This window comes from Lygodium microphyllum, chromosome 15 (genome assembly GCF_053477565.2).
Source record: "Lygodium microphyllum isolate KBCC chromosome 15, Lygodium_microphyllum_v1.1.10, whole genome shotgun sequence".
NCBI classification, from domain to species: domain Eukaryota; kingdom Viridiplantae; phylum Streptophyta; class Polypodiopsida; order Schizaeales; family Lygodiaceae; genus Lygodium; species Lygodium microphyllum.
Genome location: NC_141149.1, coordinates 47,740,002 through 47,758,931, shown reverse-complemented (window position 1 = coordinate 47,758,931; position 18,930 = coordinate 47,740,002). Strand labels below are relative to the sequence as shown.

General features: G+C 41.2%; 1 protein-coding gene across 5 annotated transcripts in view; it reads right to left on the bottom strand.

Annotated features, from left to right (window-relative positions):
• Positions 1–18,315, bottom strand: part of LOC148024492 (Mitochondrial substrate carrier family protein) — an 81,976-nt gene extending 63,661 nt beyond the window's left edge. For all 5 annotated transcript variants that reach the window (XM_087694140.1, XM_087694142.1, XM_087694139.1 and 2 more), the window contains exons 1-2: positions 18,098–18,315; positions 17,484–17,865 (exon numbers count right to left, since the gene is read on the bottom strand). In XM_087694140.1, coding sequence (XP_087550266.1) covers positions 17,484–17,865; positions 18,098–18,153 — 438 coding nt within the window. In that variant the 5' untranslated portion in view covers positions 18,154–18,315. The remainder of the gene's footprint in view (positions 1–17,483; positions 17,866–18,097) is intronic.
• Positions 18,316–18,930: the final 615 nt, after the last annotated feature.

Sequence of the window (18,930 nt, the reverse complement as noted above, 5' to 3'; positions counted from 1 at the left end):
GTAATGAGGAAGACAGATATTTATTTATGAACTCAAGACTAGGTAAACAATTGAAACAAAAAACTGTGGGTACTCCTTCCTCTTTTTTTCCTTCAAACAATTTTGTTTTCAAAGGTTAAAATGAAGTAGGTGCATCTTCATCATCATTTTTTCCATTTAATGCATTAATGAACAAAGGAAACCCACATTATTTCCCACATCTACATCTATCACAAATCCAATTAATCTCCCTCCTATCCCACCCTCTTATTCCATTGCCACATCCTTTCACCCTCCATTAAGTGCACCGCATGTTGCCTCTCATATAGGATCACATGTTCTTTCATTCACCACCGGGGAGTTCTTCAAACTTAGACACGGCCATTAGGACCTCATCTCGTCCTTAGCCGGGTGGTGTTCCACCTTTTTCTCACACACTTTTAAAATCATTGCAACCTGGGTATTCCCCCCAGTCTCTCCCGAGTGTGGATTAGTTGGTGCCACTGTTTGCCTCCATGGCATTACCTAGTGGACCCTCTGGTCATTATGATGTGTCCCAGCCAACATTTGGAGAGGGCTTACGTATCCCAGTGCCTCCACCTCCACCGCCACCTTATGGAAACATTCATGTTCCACTGCCTTTGCATCAATCGGCACTCATTGGACACTCAGAGCCATGTCTGCATCACAATAACCATGCAAACTAAGTGCACCCTGCCCATAGCAAATATACTTTCTTTGTGCACCCTTTAGGTATTGAAGAATACACTTGACAACCTCCCAATGTGTTTTGCCAGGATTTGACATAAACGTGCTAACAACTCCCACTGCATGAGCAATGTCTAGACGAGTAGCAACCATAGCATACATCAGAGAGCCACAAGCTGATGCGTAAGGGACTCCCTTCATAGCATTTGCTTCCACGTCATCTTTTGGACTGTTGGCTTTACTAAGCTTAAGCTAAGGAGATAAGGGTACCCCAAAAGGCTTAGCTTCAACCATGTTAAATCTGTCCAATACCTTTTCAATGTACTTTTCTTGAGATAAAAACAGCAATTTCTGCATTCTATCTCTGCAAATCCTCATGCCCAAAATATACTTTGCATTCCTCAAATCTTTCATAGATAAAGCTAATTTCAGCTGACTTTTTGAGAGCATCCAAAGCTAGTCTTTCTTTTCCCGGCTAGCAACATATCATCCACATACAAAACAAGTATGATGGGGCTGCTACCATCTGTATCCTTTTTCATGTACAAACAATGATCTGCATGCATGGCTACGTGTAAACCCATGAGATAGCATAAAAGTGTTAAACTTTTTGAACGACTGCCGTAGTGCTTGCTTCAGCCCATATAGGTCGTGTTTTAGTTTACACACCATCTACTCTTTTCCATGAACTACAAAGCCCTCCAGTTGTTTCATGTAGATTTCCTCATCAATGTCACCATGCAAGAAAGTTGTTTTTACATCCATTTGGTATAGCTCTAAGTCCAATACAGCAGTGAGAGCAAAAAACACACGTCGAGTGGTCATCTTCACAACAGGTGAGAAGACCTCTTGGAAGTTAATCCCTTCCTTCTGTGCATACCCTTTAGCAACCAATCTTACCTACTTGTACTTGGGTTTTCCATCAACTGTCTTTACTTTGTAAACCCATTTGTTTGGAAGAGGCTTCCTTTCTTTAGACAACGACACAAGATCCCAAGTATCATTTGCATATAGAGATTTAATCTCTTCCTGCATAGCTAGCTCACACTTACTACTGAACTTTCATGACTTGGCCTCTTTGTATGTAAGAGGCTCACCCTCATCTATAAGCATCACATAATGCAAGGAGGGGTCAAACCTATGTGGTTGGCTTCTTACCCATGTAGACCTATGTACCCAATGATCAACATTTTCAAGAATTGGATCTACATCTGGAGGTATGTTATTTTCAGCATTTATTGGCTGTTGTAAGCCATTTTCAACGTGCTGTTCATGCTGTGCAACACCTTCATTTTCATTACCAGCACTTGCATTTTCATAATCAACAAGTCTATCTTGCTGTCCATGACCTCCTTGTGCTCCTATTTGCTGTCCATCATCATTTGGCTCAAAAACAACTGGTTGATCATTAGTTTCAACCTGTGGTACAGCACCATGAGGCTCATTTTCTGAACTAATAGGTGGCTGCAAATTCTGAAATTTGACCTTTTTCATATCTTCATTTGAGGCTAAAGTACCTTTCAGCAATTTTGCCTCATTAAACACAACATTATGGCTGCGAATAATTTTCTTAGACTAAGGTAGCCACACTCTATGGCCAAATTCACCTTCATCACCATAGCCCATGAAAATGCCTTTGGTGGATTTCAGGTCAAGTTTGTTCCTCAACTCATCTCTAACATGCACAAAAGCATCACAACCAAATATCCGTAAATGGTCATATGAGGCTGATTTGCCAAACCAAACCTCCTCAGGAATGCCATTGCTTAAGGACCTGTTTGGAGAGCAGTTGCAAATGTGAACTGCGGTTTTGAGTGCCTCTCCCCAAAATTCATGAGGGAGATTAGCAGTGAATAGTATGCACTACACTCTTTCACATAAAGTCCTATTATATCTTTCAACCACCCCATTTGAAGAAGGATTGTAAGAGGTTGTAAGTTCCCTCTTAATTCCATGCAAGTCACAAAAGGACTTGAATTCAGTCAATGTGAACTCACCCCCATTATCAGTTCTCAAGCATTTCAGCTTTCTACCTGTCTAAGTGGTCACAAATGCATGAAAAGTTTTAAAAACAACAAACACTTCACTTTTCTTTTTCAATAGGTATACCCAAATCTTTTTGGAACAATCATCAATAAAGGAGATAAAATATGCAGCACCACCCAACGATTTCACAGGCATACTACATACATCAAAATACACTAAGTCCAAGAAATTGGACTTACGAGAGACACTGGAGTAAAAGAAATTTTTTATTTACTTTCCAAACTAACACTCATTACAAAAGTCAAGCTTAGAGCCTTTTCTATCAACCCTCTTCAAAGAGGTAAGGACATCAAGTCCTTTCTGGCTCATATGGCCTAATCTCTTATGCCACAACTCTAAGTGACTGCAAATTTCAGCAACTACAAGAAACTTGCCATTCAAGGCTTTACAATGCAAACAATACAAAGTGCCCTTCTTGGTTCCTTTTGCAATCAGCATGGAACCCTTTTTCACTTTCCACAAACCACCACCAAACAGTGTAGTGTAGCCATGCAAGTCAAGCTCACCAACAAATAGTAAACTCTTTTTAATGCTAGGCACATATCTGACATCTTTCAACATAAGCTCTTGTCCATTGTCTAAAGACAAGTTTACAGTGCTAATCCCATCAATTCTGCAAGCATGGTTATTTCCAAGATATACCTTTCCATAACTGCCTGCATTGAACATAGCAAAATACTCCAAACAAGAAGTTACATGGAAAGAGACACCAAAGTCTACAATCCCACTCTAAGTGACACCATCATCAACTGACCAAAGTGCATCAATCATATCAGCCTTGGAATTTTGCATATCATGCATGTGACATACAAGGACAACTGCACATAATATATCAGCCTTTGTATCTGAAAGCTCCTCTATGACCACACTAGAGGCCACGTTGGCCTTTTCCTTGCCTTTAGCTGCCTCAAATGCATCTGCCTTCTCCACTAGACATACGTCTAATTTCTTCATTTAAGATTGAACCCCTCACCCCATCATGTGAGAGATTGGGGTTATTGCTGAGAGAAACCACCAAGGTCTCCCAAGAATCAAGCAGTGTCATGATCAAAAAGATCGCCCTCAACTTATCGTCAAAGTCCAAATTTGCATCCTTGAGCTGATTTAAAATGCTTGTAAATGCACTCAAGTGCTCAGCTGCATGCCTTGACTCATCCACCAGGCAGTGTCATGATCAAAAAGATCACCCTCAACTTATCGTAAAAAGTCCAAATTTGCATCCTTGAGCTGATTTAAAATGCTTGTAAATACACTCAAGTGCTCAACTGCATGCTTTGACTCATCCACCCACATGTTCACCAGCTTGCACATTAAATGCATCTGATTAACAGGTGTGGTGATCTCATAGGTAGTTTTCAGCTTCTCTCATATTGCATAACCTGTATCTAAGCCCTTAATGTCTATCAAGATGTCATCAGTGACACCCATCTTAATGTAAGCCACAGCTTTTTTGTTGACTATGGCCCAATCTGCATCAAACATTAGTGCGGGTTTATCTTCTTGCAAAGCATCCTCACAATCCTTTAGGAACAATATGCCCCACATACAGTCCTTCCAAAGGTCAAAGCCATGACCATCAAACTCTTGATGTCTGAATTTGAATAAGTTGCAGCCATTTTATCACGAATACAAGAGTAAATGCCCTTGAATTGCAGAAGCGCAAGCTAAATCAGCAAAAACACTACTATTCTTCCTCAAACAGAAATAAATCTCTGTTGTTTATACATGAACCAGCCACCACATGGGCAAAGTGCAGAAATTTACCAAATTCTGCACAAATCCCCAAAATTTCACGTCCAAAATTGCATAACGTCACAGCCAATCTAACCCAACTGAGCAAAATTTTACCAATACATGAAAAGCCCCAAATTTCTGGGATCCAATGTCAAGAAATTTTACTCAAAGGAGTAAAATCCTAACAAATTTAGCAAAATCCCCAATTTAATTGAGGTCACCACATGCAATGTTTGCGATTTCCAACCTAAATGTCACTACCAAGTACAAGCAAGATCAAATCCGAGAAAAGCCCCAAATTTCCAAGCTCAAATTTGCACAAATCTGAGATATGTGCCTCCAATGCGTGACCTTCGATTAGAGGAAGGAGTTTCAAAAAAGATTTTAAAGAAAATCATGGTTTTTTTTTTGAAAAAGAAGAACCATGGAATGACGGGTCCGTTGACTCATCAAGACTAACGGCACCTAATCCGGCCGCGTGGCTCTCGTCAACTACCGCATCCGTCATGCACGGCGCATGCCTCGTGGTGGTTACGCTGGCATGGTCACCTCCCGCCGTTGGTCACGTCTACCAGTCGTTTGGTCCCCTGCTGTTCGCCCGTCGACAAGTCCACGACTAGTCTACCCTGTGCCCAAACTGTTTGCCTACCACTACCCCATCATTCAACTAGTCCCTCGACCTACACGCCTAAACTGCAGCTGTCTGTTGGTCGTCATCTTTGTCAGCTGATCCCGTCAGATCTCGGGAAGCGTGCACTCTGTGCTCTAATACCAATCGTTGGAGCTCAGCTGTGGATGTGCAAAAGTTGGAGTGAGTGAGAGAGTGTGACGGCTAGTAAGAGCAAGAGAATAGTGAAAGTACGATTCGATATGAGTGTACCAACAATATATTGGTACACAAAGAATAAAATGTATTTATACTTAGGGCACGTAAGGGTGCATTCACATGTATAGCGTATACTATACACGGAGATTAAACGGGCCTTTATCCCAACAAGTGACATACTCCTGCTGTGACAAATAAAGAAGACCCTTCCATCTATCTCTTAGTATACGCATGCGAAGATTGTGATTGGCCTCACCAAGATCCTTCAAATCAAAGCTATTGTATAAACTCTGCTTCAAGGAGTCCAAAGCATGAACATCCTTGTCTGCAACCAACATGTCATCCACATACAAAACCAAGAAAATAAGGCTGCCATCTGTTACCTTCTTGGTGTATAAGCAGTGATAAACTTGAGAGCGATGAAATCCCTGAGATTACATAAACGTATCAAATTTATGATACCATTCTTATGGTGACTATTTCGGCCCATACAAACTCTTGTTGAGTTTACATATCATGTGCTCTTTTCCTTTGAAGTAAAAGTCTCAGGCTGCTGCAAATAGATCTCCTCATGCAGATCATCGTGTAAGAAAGCGGTTTTCACATCCATCTGTATGAGCTCCATATCTTCAAATGCAACTAAGTCCAAGATGGTTCGCAACGTAGTCATTTTGACTATAGAAGAAAAAAATTCATCAAAATCAATTCCATGTTACCCTTTAGTAACCAAGAGTGCCTTGTACTTTGGCAAAAGAACCGAAAGTGACTTTCATTTTGTAAACCCATTTGCATGGTAGCACTTTGTGCCCTTTAGAGAACCGCGATCTATCAATATGACATAATCAGCCACATAGTTAACACTAGGAACGAATGTATTTGGCTGTCTTTGCACTCTGGTCGACCTACAAACCCAATGGTCAAGATTTGTTGGTTGTTCAACCTATTCAAAATTAGCATACCTCAAAGATGGCAAATAACCCAAGTAAGAAAGCACTTTCATTCCAATTAGACTCATGTGTCCGAACCAACTGTGCCACAAAGAAACACTTGGTTGCTCAGTTATAGTGACTACATGGTCACGCACACTAGATACATGCAAAGGATACAAAGTATCACTAGCAAGTGCCAAGAATTCTTTAAATGTATCTAAGGCCTCGTCTTTGCAATGGATTGGATAAACCCATACTTTGCGTGTGGCATCATCAACAAAGGTAATGAAGTACTTCTTTCCCCTGAAGATAATCTTGGCATTTGATATACATCTAAATATACCAACTCTTAAGGGTGAAAACTTTTGAGAGATTTTTTATGTGACGTTTGAGCATGTTTACCATAAATACAATGATCATACTATTCAAAATCAGCATACCTCAAAGATGGCAAATAACCCAAGTAAGAAAGCACTTTCATTCCAATTAGACTCATGTGTCCGAACCACCTGTGCCACAAAGAAACACTTGGTTGCTCAGTTATAGTGACTATATGGTCACGCACACTAGATACATGCAAAGGATACAAAGTATCACTAGCAAGTGCCAAGAATTCTTTAAATGTATCCAAGGCCTCGTCTTTGCAATGGATTGGATAAACCCATACTTTGCGTGTGGCATCATCAACAAAGGTAATGAAGTACTTCTTTCCCCTGAAGATAATCCTGGCATTTGACATACATCTAAATATACCAACTCTAAGGGTGAAAACTTTTGAGAGCTTTTTTATGTGACGTTTAAGCATATTTACCATAAATACAATAATCACACTATTCAAAATCAGCATACCTCAAAGATGGCAAATAACCCAAGTAAAAAAGCACTTTCATTCCAATTAGACTCATGTGTCTGAACCAACTGTGCCACAAAGAAACACTTGGTTGCTCAGTTATAGTGACTACATGGTCACGCACACTAGATACATGCAAAGGATACAAAGTATCACTTTTGAAGCCCTTAGCAACAATGCGAGAGCCCTTACAAATTTTCCATTTGCTATCCCCAAAGGTGGTGTAATATCCTTCATCATCTAGCTGCCCTGTGCTTATCAAGCTCTTCTAGAGTTGGCGTACATGTCTCACATTATGTAAAACAAACATGGAGCCATGCTAAAATTCCAATTTCACACTGCCAATGTCTACAATTTTACATGCATAGCTATCTCCCAAGTGGACAACACCACGTGGACCACCATTCTAGTCAGAAAACCACTCATGATATGTGACATGAAAGGACACACCTAAATCAAGTATCCAAGTGTGCATGTCATCCTCAAAATCTGCAATCAATGCATGTGCACTCAAAGAAGAAGCAAAAAGTACATCACCGTCACTATCATTCTCATGAGTGACTACATTGGCCTCTTCTATTTTCACACTCCTCTTCTTTGCAGGCTGGCTGTCCCTTTTCTCGGCCTTGATATCTTCAACGTTCTTGTTTTTTCCTTTCTCTTTCTTCAATTGAAAACAATCCCGTTTGTAGTGCCCTTTTTGCCACAATGATGGCACTCCACATTTTTGCCACGAGACTTGCTGCGTGCCCTATTTTCAAAACTGCCCTTTTGCTGAAATATGCCTCTAGTGTGCAATGCATTAGAAGACTTGTTTGCTGAATTATTTTGCGTATTGAGTTCTTCCATCAGCAAAGAATTCTCTACATCAAAATGTAACAGTTAAGCATTCGAGTTACTCAAAGCTGTCCTGAAAGTATCCCAACTTTCAGGCCAAGTGCATAGCAAGAAAGTAGTCGTGAACTCATCATCAATATGGAAATCCAAAGCAATCAGCTAACTGAACATTGAGTTGAACTCGTTCAAATGTACAAGAGCTCAATGGTAGAGCGGACAAGCTCATCCAAGTCATCCCACTCGTCTTGTTCCATATCTGCTGGTTTTATTCCCTTTGTTTTGATGGGCTTCACGTGTTTCTTTTGCACCAAGACATTGTAGCACTATTTTTGCCATATTGCAAAATTATGTGCACCCTCAAGTTTCTTGACGTGCAAAAGATTGCTGCTGTCACTGTTTCCAACCATTTATTAACTAAATAGTCACTGTTTCCAGCCATAATTTGCAGTACCAAATTAACTAAATAGTCACCAAAGGCAAGCCCAAATGTCACACAAGTAACCACGGTACACTACAAGTACCAACCAGTAATGAAAATCCCGAGATTGCAGAAATTTCAGATCTGCAAATAGATTTTCAGAATTTAAGAGTGTTTGTTGTTGCACTCCTCAAGCAATTACTGACACATTTAGACCAAGGCACCAATTACATGTGAAATCCCCAAATTTTCACTGCAACTTCTACTCCAAAAGCATTCCCAAGCACAAATCTGACAATTTTGATCAAAAGCCCAAATTTTTAGAAGGTAATCCCTCCAGATTGATTCAATACATGTACCCAAGTGCATATACCAAACAGCTGCTACACAAATTGAAGGGATTTTGCAAAAGCCCCAATTTTCTAGGGTCTAAAATGCACAAATTCTAGTGAAATTGAAGAAATTCCACTAAAATGTGAAAAGCCCCAAATTTTCTCAAGCAAATGTGCACCAAATGTGCAATTTCTGAGTTGCATTGTCTTATCCTGCGTTGAAGTCCCTAGATCCGAGAAAAGCCCCAATTTTCTTGGGCAAAATTGCACACTACGCTTATGCGTGTGAACGCCGGCAAAGGGGAGATTGAAAAATGGTAGAAATTAAAGAAATTTGAGAAAGAAGAAAAATGCACCTATCCTGGTGTTGACCAAGACCTGCCGTCTCCCAATGACCTGCTTCGAGTCGCCCGCCTGGCGCCGCCTAACGAGCCGACCAGGTGCGACGCCTACACTACCTATCCCCGTCGAACCTACTGCGTGTGGCCTGTGACCTATTGCCCCGACTAACCTACTACCTATTGATGGCATGTGACCTGATGCCCCAACAAACTTGCTGCCTGTCGACCTGCCGCCTGTGGCATAGACCTGGTTCATCTCCTGTTGGTCATGCACGCCACGTGTCGAAGTGTCAGTTGCCCGCCTATTTGCTCGCATCAGTCACCTGCTCTGATACCAGTTTGATAGCCTTGCTAAGATCGAGACTGAGTGATATACAGACTAAGTGCAGGAAGAAGCATAGAAAAGAGTGAGCAGCAGGAGTGAGAGCACGACACAATCAATATTTGGTACAATGATAAGTGTACCACTTTTAGGTTTAGATAATATATAAGGTACAAGAGTGTAAGGGTGTGTTCACACCTGAATACCGTAAAAGGCACAGTGAGCCTTTATTCCCAACATAGTTCTCAACTCAACATTTTGACTTAGTGTCAAAGCGATGGGCACACTTGACTGACCGTTATGCGGCTCGAGATAGGACCCATCGAATAAATCTTGACCATGAACTTCAAAACTTCAAAATATCTGACCAGGATGACTTGAAAGTCAAGTTGGCTGAGTATCGGGGTCTCCTTGCCGAATTCTCCACTACACGGACTCCTAAGTCCTCTGACGATCATGTCACATTGTTTCTTAACAAGCTGCCGCATAAATACTTCAATTTTGTGCAGCAAGCGGTTTCTCTATCCAATTTATCCATATTCTATGAATTTGAGTGTCAGCTATTGCATTATGCACGGCTATTCGATCAGTTTCACATGAATAAACCCTTAGAGGGAGCTCTTGTTGCTCATTCTCAGAAGGGGTAGCAAGGGAAGGGTAAACAAAATCAAAATCAAAATCAAAAACAAACAGGGGAATCAAAAGAAAACTCCCAATCTCAACTCAAACTCGGGTGGCAAAATGTACCTAAGAAGAATAGGTATTGTCAACAATGTAAAAAGGTTGGCCATTTTGACAATGAGTGTCAATCAAAGGCAAGAAGCACAGCACCAAAACCCAAGTCACAGACTCCCGCCCCTCAGTCGGGCAACCCCCATCAGGGGGGGCAAGGTGATGGCAAGGGGCAGTGGAAAGGTCAGACTAACACTGCCACCGGTTAGCCATCTCAGTCAACAACGTTCTCAACTCCAGAGGGCTTGTCTGACTAGCCCATATCGTCTCCGTAGAGACATCCCATGTGAGTCTCATCCACATCTGTGAGTTGCCTCCCGACGAGGTTACCGAAGAGGCTTCTGTACTCGAGCTCCTGCAGCCAAGCGGATCCATGTAGGAAACAACTCCTCAGTCAAGATCTAGGCTCAAGGTTGCGTCAATTTTACCACTGACAAGGGTCTAGATCTGGCTTTGTTGGACAATGTATACCATGTCCCTCAACTTGGGTCGAACTTGTTATCTATTCAGCAGCTTTGCCGGTTGGGGCGAGCAATTTTCTTTACAACAACCACAGTCAAGGTCCTTGACTCTCAAATTAGTTTAGTGATTGCTCACGATGAGGCACAACCTAATGGCCTATACCACATGACCCATTTTCTTACCGAGCCGACAACTGAGGGCTCCATGTTTCATAGCTTCCAAGTATTAGCCACATCTTGTGAGCCTACAAACAATTAGCGTCTTTGGCATTTCCGCCTAGGGCATCTTGGCTATGACTCTCAACTGAGCTTCGATCTTTCCCTTCTCACACTGCTAGTCAGTTTTGACAGCAAAAGACAGTTGGATTAGCAAAGGAGGTCAAAGAATCTCAATTGTACTCCATCCATTTGCAATTAAAGTTAAAGAAATACCACAAGGGGTGACAGTTTTGGGGCCAACTGGCTATCCAATGTCCAAGATTGTATGGTGAAGTGTGCATTTCAGTTTTGTGAATTTGTTAGTTGCTGTAATTAAGTGCTTAATTAGGTTATTTACCACCCTATCCAAGAAGGAAGGCTAGTTTCACTAGGTCGAAGCACATTGAGATTCAATAACATTTCATTCGGGAGAAGATCTTGGATGAGACCATTGATATGGTTTACTGCAAGACAGAGGACAATCTTACAGATTTGTTTACAAAGGTGCTCCCTCAACTACTTCTATGACAGCACTCTAGATCCCTGAGCCTTTTGCCACGTCCAAGATTTGAGAGGGGGTGTTAGAGAGTATTCACACCTTGGACTAGCATTTCTCAAGTTACCATTGGTGCAATCAGCTCTCTCGAAGATAATCTCAAAGGGCATTATTCATTATTTCTATTAGTCAGTAGGCGTTTGCAACAGCACAGTGTACAAACAGTTTGTCAAACAGGAAATGCTACCATGTGGCAGCTAACAAACTGATCTCTAATTATTTTATTCATTTATATTGTAGTCGGCAGTTTTTTATTAGGTCGGCCAGTTTTTGCTCACCGACTACATTATTTTACTACCTTCTTATTTAGACCCATTTGGCAACTTGCCCTACACAGTTGTATTCCAAGTGCTGGTGGGAGAGATTCAACTCAAGGAGATACGGCTACGACTCTTGTATATCTACCCTCTTTGTTTCAACATTCATTGACTACAGATTTCTACATTGTGTTCATTTTCTTTCAGTCTTGCCTATATGCTTCCACATTTGTTGCACTCTAACAAATTTGCCCCTTGATTTTCACCCAGGACTTGCTCTAACTAGACCCAGCTAGCCAAATGCTGTCCCAAATTTACAATGGATTGCTAATTTCAATATACAATGCCTTATCCTATTGGCATGGATCTCGAGGTGGCTAGTAAACCCTGATTTTTGCATTATCCAATCGTTTAATTAATTTTAAGAATTAAATAATCTTGAAAATTAATTTTAGCCTTTCAAACCCTACCCAAACTTAAATGTGCCCATCCATCATTAAATTGGCTAGGCCATTTGCAACCTAGAGAGGTCCCTTACCTCTATTGACACTTAGACTAGCATTAATTAATTAATTAATTAATTAATACCTGGTCTCTAATGTCACCACCGACATTAGTGGCCAACAAATTGGTCTAGGCCAAAATTTAAGACCATGTACCACCTAGTACCCATCAAGCATAACTTATTATAACTTTTGCCTTTGGCACCAACGACTGATATCTCCATGTCCTAAGTTCTACATTGTGAAATAATTGACTTGCACCTCACATGTGCAAGTCACATTAGCACATTTGATTAACTTTTAATCAAATGCTAAGCAAAGTAATAAATTTCACGTCCTCATGACAACTTACTTACAATGCTTCAATTCCCATGTGCTGCACCAACCATCATCTACTACCACAACCAAAATGTGATTGCACTAGCTGGTAACCCAATCATTACACCTCGAGCGTGGCATGTTAGCGTACATTTTCTCTTCACCAAAGAGCAGGTCGAGCTAGACACCATTCGCCTAGAGTTTGTGCTTTCATCAGTTAACTTTGCAAGCATACTAACCAAGGTGGTTAACCGGCCAATGCTTTAGTACTAACTACCCAAGATCGACTTAGGTTCATTCTCCCCTACTTCAAATTGGTCGGGAGAGAGTGCTTCCCTTTGCCTTTCCCTTCCAATTTGCGAGGGGATGGCTTTCTTATATTGATGGTGACAAGGTGTTATTTACAGTCTTTTCAAACATTATGTATGTTGTCTTTTGTATCTTCATCCGCATCATTAGGATGACCATGATTATAAAAGGGTACTTGAGCAAGTAAACAATTCCCCTGCAAGGGCACTATCCAAGAGGTACTGTTGTATAGCATTTCGCATAAGCACAAACACATATGCATTGTGTGCATTGTCTCTTGCATAAATCCTCTGCATTGGCATTCTGTTCTTGTAAACATGCATCTGTGAACATTTATCCCTTTTTAATCTTTGGAGTGATCAACTCTAGATCCACCATATTCATAGCGTCGCACATGGCAGTCTCCCTTACTTGCTTAGCTTGCCTAGCTTGCTTACCACACTTTTTTTGGCCGCTCCACATACCCAGTACGATTGTTTCACCCACTCAGCATATTTCTCTCATCCTCCACACCCAATAGTGATAGGGATAGTGTTGTTTATTTTGTGAAAATATTGGAGCTAACCATCCCTATCTCCTTTTGGAACATTGTTACTCAATCGATCGAAAGCTTTTTGGAAACCCTCACTTAATGCTAAGTCCTTTGAAAAACAAAACAAAAACCCTTCCCAAAAAAAAAAAAAAGTCTATTGTGTTTCTATCCACCTTTGCGAGATTTAGTAGGCTACTGGAGCGTCCTTTGTCTAATGCTCTGTCCTCTCTAGGGTGAACAATTGGACTCCCTTGGTAAGATAACCATTGTCTCTATAGTCTTGGTACATCATTGGGCAATCGTTGTGCACCCTCTACCTAATACCCTAGTTACTTTGATTCAAGTTTTGGGCCTAAGAGGGGGTATTCAACTAAATTATCATTAGCTTTCATTATACAAACCCAAAACTCAAGACGATTAATGGATTTTAACCATTTATTTTAAACTAGGAGCAGTTCGAGAAAATTGCAATGTCCCACATGAAAACCCTAATTTGTGAGGCCCTAAACTGCCTATAAATAGACAGCTTGCCCTCCCACTCAATTCAATCTCGTTTTTACAATTTGCGTGTGCTAGAGCTTTGCTACCCACACCCCATTCACGGAGAACATCTCAGCTAACACTGCCCCAACTTATCTACTACCCATTGGTGCCTATTTCCAGCCATCTTTTTGCTAATCTCCCCTCCTACTATTGTTGCTTGTTGTCCACCACACAAAGCATGCTGCATTTACACCAAGCATCACCAATTAATCCAAGACACACCATCATCTGTATCCGCTACCTAGTGACCTTCATCAACTAGTAGCAACATCATTCGAGCTGTCTTTTCACCCAGAAGGTTGTGTTTGGTCTTCCTCAACTATCGCAATTTTTCTTTCCTGCATTTTGACCTTCCTCGTGCTCACCTGCCTATTGCCCACATCCTACAAGCTATGTTTTCAACTTTTCTCTCTCTTCTACTTGTCTGACACAAATTTGGCATATGTACTACTACATTTGCTGCTACCAAGAGTCTTTGGAGGCTACCTTACTGCCTTTCGCGATCCGACTGAGTACAAAACACTCTCCAACTCGTTACCTCTACCTCGATCCTCAAGATACGAGTTTGAAATATAGTATTCATTCACTGCATAGTGTGTTTGCTACATAAGCATTGTATTATCCAAATTCATTCATTCCAGATCATTCACCGTGTTCATTGTCTCCAAGTTACCCTAACCTTGACCGTATTCTATTATCAGTCTGTGCTTTGTCTTATGATTGTATTTGTGTTTTCTACGTTAGGGCATTTCTTCACAAGTCATACGGATCCTACAAAGGGTTAAGGCAATATGCTCATGGCCACATTTGAGGAAGGTGCATGAGATCCGCAGTTTCATGGGTCTATGTTCCTATTATATGAAGTATGTGCGTAACTTAGCTAAAATTGCATCTCCACTGTATGCTTTGCAAAAGAAGGATATGCAATTTAAGTGGACAGCAGTGGAAATTTCAGGATTTGACATGTTGAAAGGAAATATGACTTCAGTTTCTATGCTTATGTTACCCAATCTAAGGAAGTCATTTGTTGTAGGTATACATGTGAAAACAACATACGGGCTCTTTTAGTCCACAAGACAGCTAAGTAATGGCATATGATAGTCGAGTTCTCCATGGTGCAAAGAGGAATTTGCAATTTTACGAGAAAGAATTGCTTGCTGTAATTCATGCATTTTCACTATGGAAACAATATCTCTTAGGGGCTGATTATTCGGTGTAGACAAGCCATCAAATACTGCACTACTTTTTGACATAAACTGAGTTGTCTAAGAAGTACACGAGATGGGTGAACCTCTTATCTATATTTCACTTTCAATTTGTGTAATAGATGGAAAAAAGAAGGTAGTGGTTGATGCATTGTCTCATAAGCCTCAAATTTTGACTATTAGTATATGATATATCACACTAAATTGGATGCTATGAAAGATCAGTATGCTACTAATTCGGAGTTTATGCAAGGGGAGGTCTGTCATGAGAGCATGACATTTTAATGCTTTGCACTTCGCATTTGATTAAGAGTTGAGCAAATGTGCAAAATGTGACTTGCACGTGATGTGTACGTTAGTTATTTCACAATGTGAAACCTTGGACCCCAAGATATCAATTGGTGCCAAAAGTAAAAGTTATAACAAGTTGTACTTGATAGATACTAGGTGGTACCCCGTGCCAGACAATCATCTTGTTCATTTTCACTGGGCGGCACCTTCTATGTGTTGGATGACATCATTAGCTGCTTAGCAACCATCTTCAGCAATTCTTCTTTGATACACGAATGCTCCAAATGTGCATTTGCATCTAGGCGGTGTTACGCTAAAAATGAGCATTTCAATTTAAACCTTAATTAGCTCATTTTAAAGCACGCCCAACACTCAAAATGATACAAGGTCCCTGTGTCTCATAAGCAAACCCCCAAACTTTGGTCGGTTCCTCATCTATAAATAGAAGGGTCGGCATAGCCATCAGCCATCCTTGTTTTGCAAATTTACCCTCTCCATCAACCAGCACCCTATTTCCACTATTGTCCATACCCCACGTATAGGTCACCACCATTCATGTTGTTTTGTCTGCATCAGCTGAGGCCCTTGTTTGTTGTTGCTGCCCTAACTTCAAGGCTGAGATTCCAAGCTGTTGTCCTTGACCAACACCTATTCCAACCTATGCAGCTGCCACCTAGCCTGTCCAGAGCTTCCAGCAGTCTTCCACATCAACATACAGCTGTGTTTTCAGTCAACAGCTACCATCCAGCCATTTGCCACCTTCCAAGGACTGTCGCCTAGTCCATGGTAGCTGCATGTGCAGCAGAGCAAAGTTTTCCAGCTTCAGCCCTACGTTATTTGTCCTGTGCAGGCCACCCTGCTGCCTACTGCCAGTTTCACCCTGTCCAAACTCTACTATCTGCATTTGCAGCAGCTGATCCCTTCCAAAGGCTGTCTGCTTCATTTCAGGATCCATTCAGAGTACTACATACTCTTCTGCTCATCTTTGCCCCGGTCCAACCAATCCTCATGGTTCATTGTATTCACATTAGCATAGTGTGTTTGTTCATTCATTTATATTTTGTCTGAGCAGTTTCACCTTTGAGTTCTACTCTTTCCACTATGTTTTTATTGTACACGTTAAGTCTATCTTCTTTGTTTGAGTATTTCTTTACGTGGCCTGTTTTATGACTGTTTGCAGCAAATTCAACCTGGTTTTCTATCCCAACCTTGTGCCACCCTCTATTTTCAGATCTCAACTTCCAAAGCTGCATTTTCTGGACTTTTCAGCCCCGGATACTCCCCGACTGATCTACTGCACATCAAGTATTGCTGAACAACAGCAAGGCAGACCCCCTACAGGCTGATATCATCATCCTACAACTCATTTTTACATAAACAGCCTCTTTTCTTATGTTTTACAAGTTCTCTTGAAGGATACAGATGGTAGACAAGTATGATTGGTAGGATCATGTGGATCAGGAACACAAGGACCGTTGAAGTGACAACTTAGGCTGAGAACAAGAAGAACAACGTTCCAATCGCGGTGACCATGAGGATCATTGTGAAGACTGCAGGGATCAAGACAGAAATCATGATGTGGATCGATAGACAGACTGTGACTAGGTTCCTTCCCGACCGCCTTCATATCATTCTATCCCTATTCCACCTTTTGTGGTGGCCACCAATCCACAATTGGCGATTAGGGCACCACTAGCTCATATGCCCATCTGACCCTCTCCCCGCTTGCAAAAATCTAGATGGCATAAATTATTCTCTATGGTCATGCAAAGTTGAGTGCATCCTCAACACTTTTGCCTATGGGATTTTGTCACAATCCCTCATCCCTGAGCTACTATGGATCCCCATATTGGAGTGATTACGGACTAAGCAACTTTATGGGATCGGCTCAATGGCATAGCTTGCTCTTTCCTCTTTCTAACTTGTACAAATTATGTGCTCATGCATGCCAGATGTATTCACATCGCTACAAAGGTCTGAACCTCTATGACTAGCCTTAATTTGTTAGCATGAATTAATGAAATTCTTTATAGTGTGTTTTGGCTAACATGGAAGCAAAATTGTTAGCACAACATGCATGTCATCAAACCATTTTATCAGCAAAATAAATTGTGACATTTACTGCTGGAAAGTGTTGTGAATGAGCATCCCAATTTTCTTAATTGTGCAATTTTATGCTTCATATTAAGAATTGTGCAAACGATGATGTGTACCAACTAACTGTACCAAAACTTTATGATCGGGTTGAGGTCATACCACATCTAATGGGACAAAAACCGCTTGAGACAGCAGAGAAGAGACAAGACCAGCAACTCCATTTGCTATTGCTGCCTGAGTAGCTTCTGAAATATCCAGCTTCTCTGTCACCTTCAATGTAGCTGCCTTAGTTGTCTCCAAGCTAGTTAGGAGAACCATTCTGCTAGGGATTGCTCCAACTATTACTGTTGCAAAACCTCGATAAAGACCTGGGACGCCATCGTGCTTTAGTATGCTCCTAAAAATGGCTGGACCGGAGAGCTTAACATCCCCCTTTGATGCAACTTGTAGCCTCGTCTTCACTACAGAGATGGGATACAAAAGTGTAGAGACGGCTGAAAAAAGGCCAGCGCCTACAACGTAGAACTTTGTTTTGTCCAGCCTGCCAGGAAAAATCGTTCATTGGTGAACATATGGGTTTTTCTATAGGAATTGTTTGCGTAGGCATGTCAGTTTGCTTGTGCGGATCAATGTGTAGATAAGGATGCAGAAGGCACAGTCGCGTCACTGTACAGAATGCCTAATGCAGACACTACGAATTGGATCGTGATGAAAAGGTATGCCTTTGAATGCGTGTAAGATGCCAAGAATGATGAAGCGGGGGCTAAAAATACCTGTCCCATCCTATTTCTGGTTGTGAAGCTGTTTGATGCTGAGCAGCGGTCGCCATTAATCCTTGATTCTTCCTGTGAATCCTGATTTCCTTCGACGCAGAGACTATTATTTTTCCTTTCCCTGCGTATCGAAGTTGAGATTCCCCCGCCCTTTTCTTGTAGCTTAGCCTACCTCATAAACTGAAACGTGATAATTCGAATCTTTGGTCGAGAGAGCGTCTTTAGTAATGGACTTCGTTTGCTCTTGCCTTTTCGGTTGTTTATTAAAGACTTGGTTTGCCTTTGACTTTTTGGTCCTCCTTGTAAGAGGACCGGATTGATCAAAATTTATTAATAAAAGTCTAAGGGGGAATTTTGAAGGTCTAAAGAGATGTAGTGTTGTGGCACTATTTAAGATACTTTTTAATTATGTTTACAATGAGAGTATAAAATATGCTGAATCTTATTTTGACCCTCAATGTTTTGAAGCTGTTTCAAGAAAAGTATTGATAGAGAGAGGGAGAATGTTCTTTTTTTTGTGTAGTGTAGAGAGAGAGAGAGAGATTGATTATCTACATTTCTATATCTCTCTGCCTTCTTTTGTATATCTATCAAGGAGCTTAATTCTTCCTAGGGAGAAGATCAGTATATTGCACAAGATCTAACTATGCTCTCTCTCTCTCTCTCTCTCTCTCTCTCTCTCTCTCTCTCTAGTGTGGCAGGTGGCCATGTGCAATTCAGCTCTATGCAGCCGCCCACCCGATCATGGTTCAAAGAGAGAGAGAGAGAGAGAGAGAGAGAGAGAGAGAGAGAGAGAGAGAGTGTGTGTGTGTGTGTGTGTGTGTGTGTGTGTG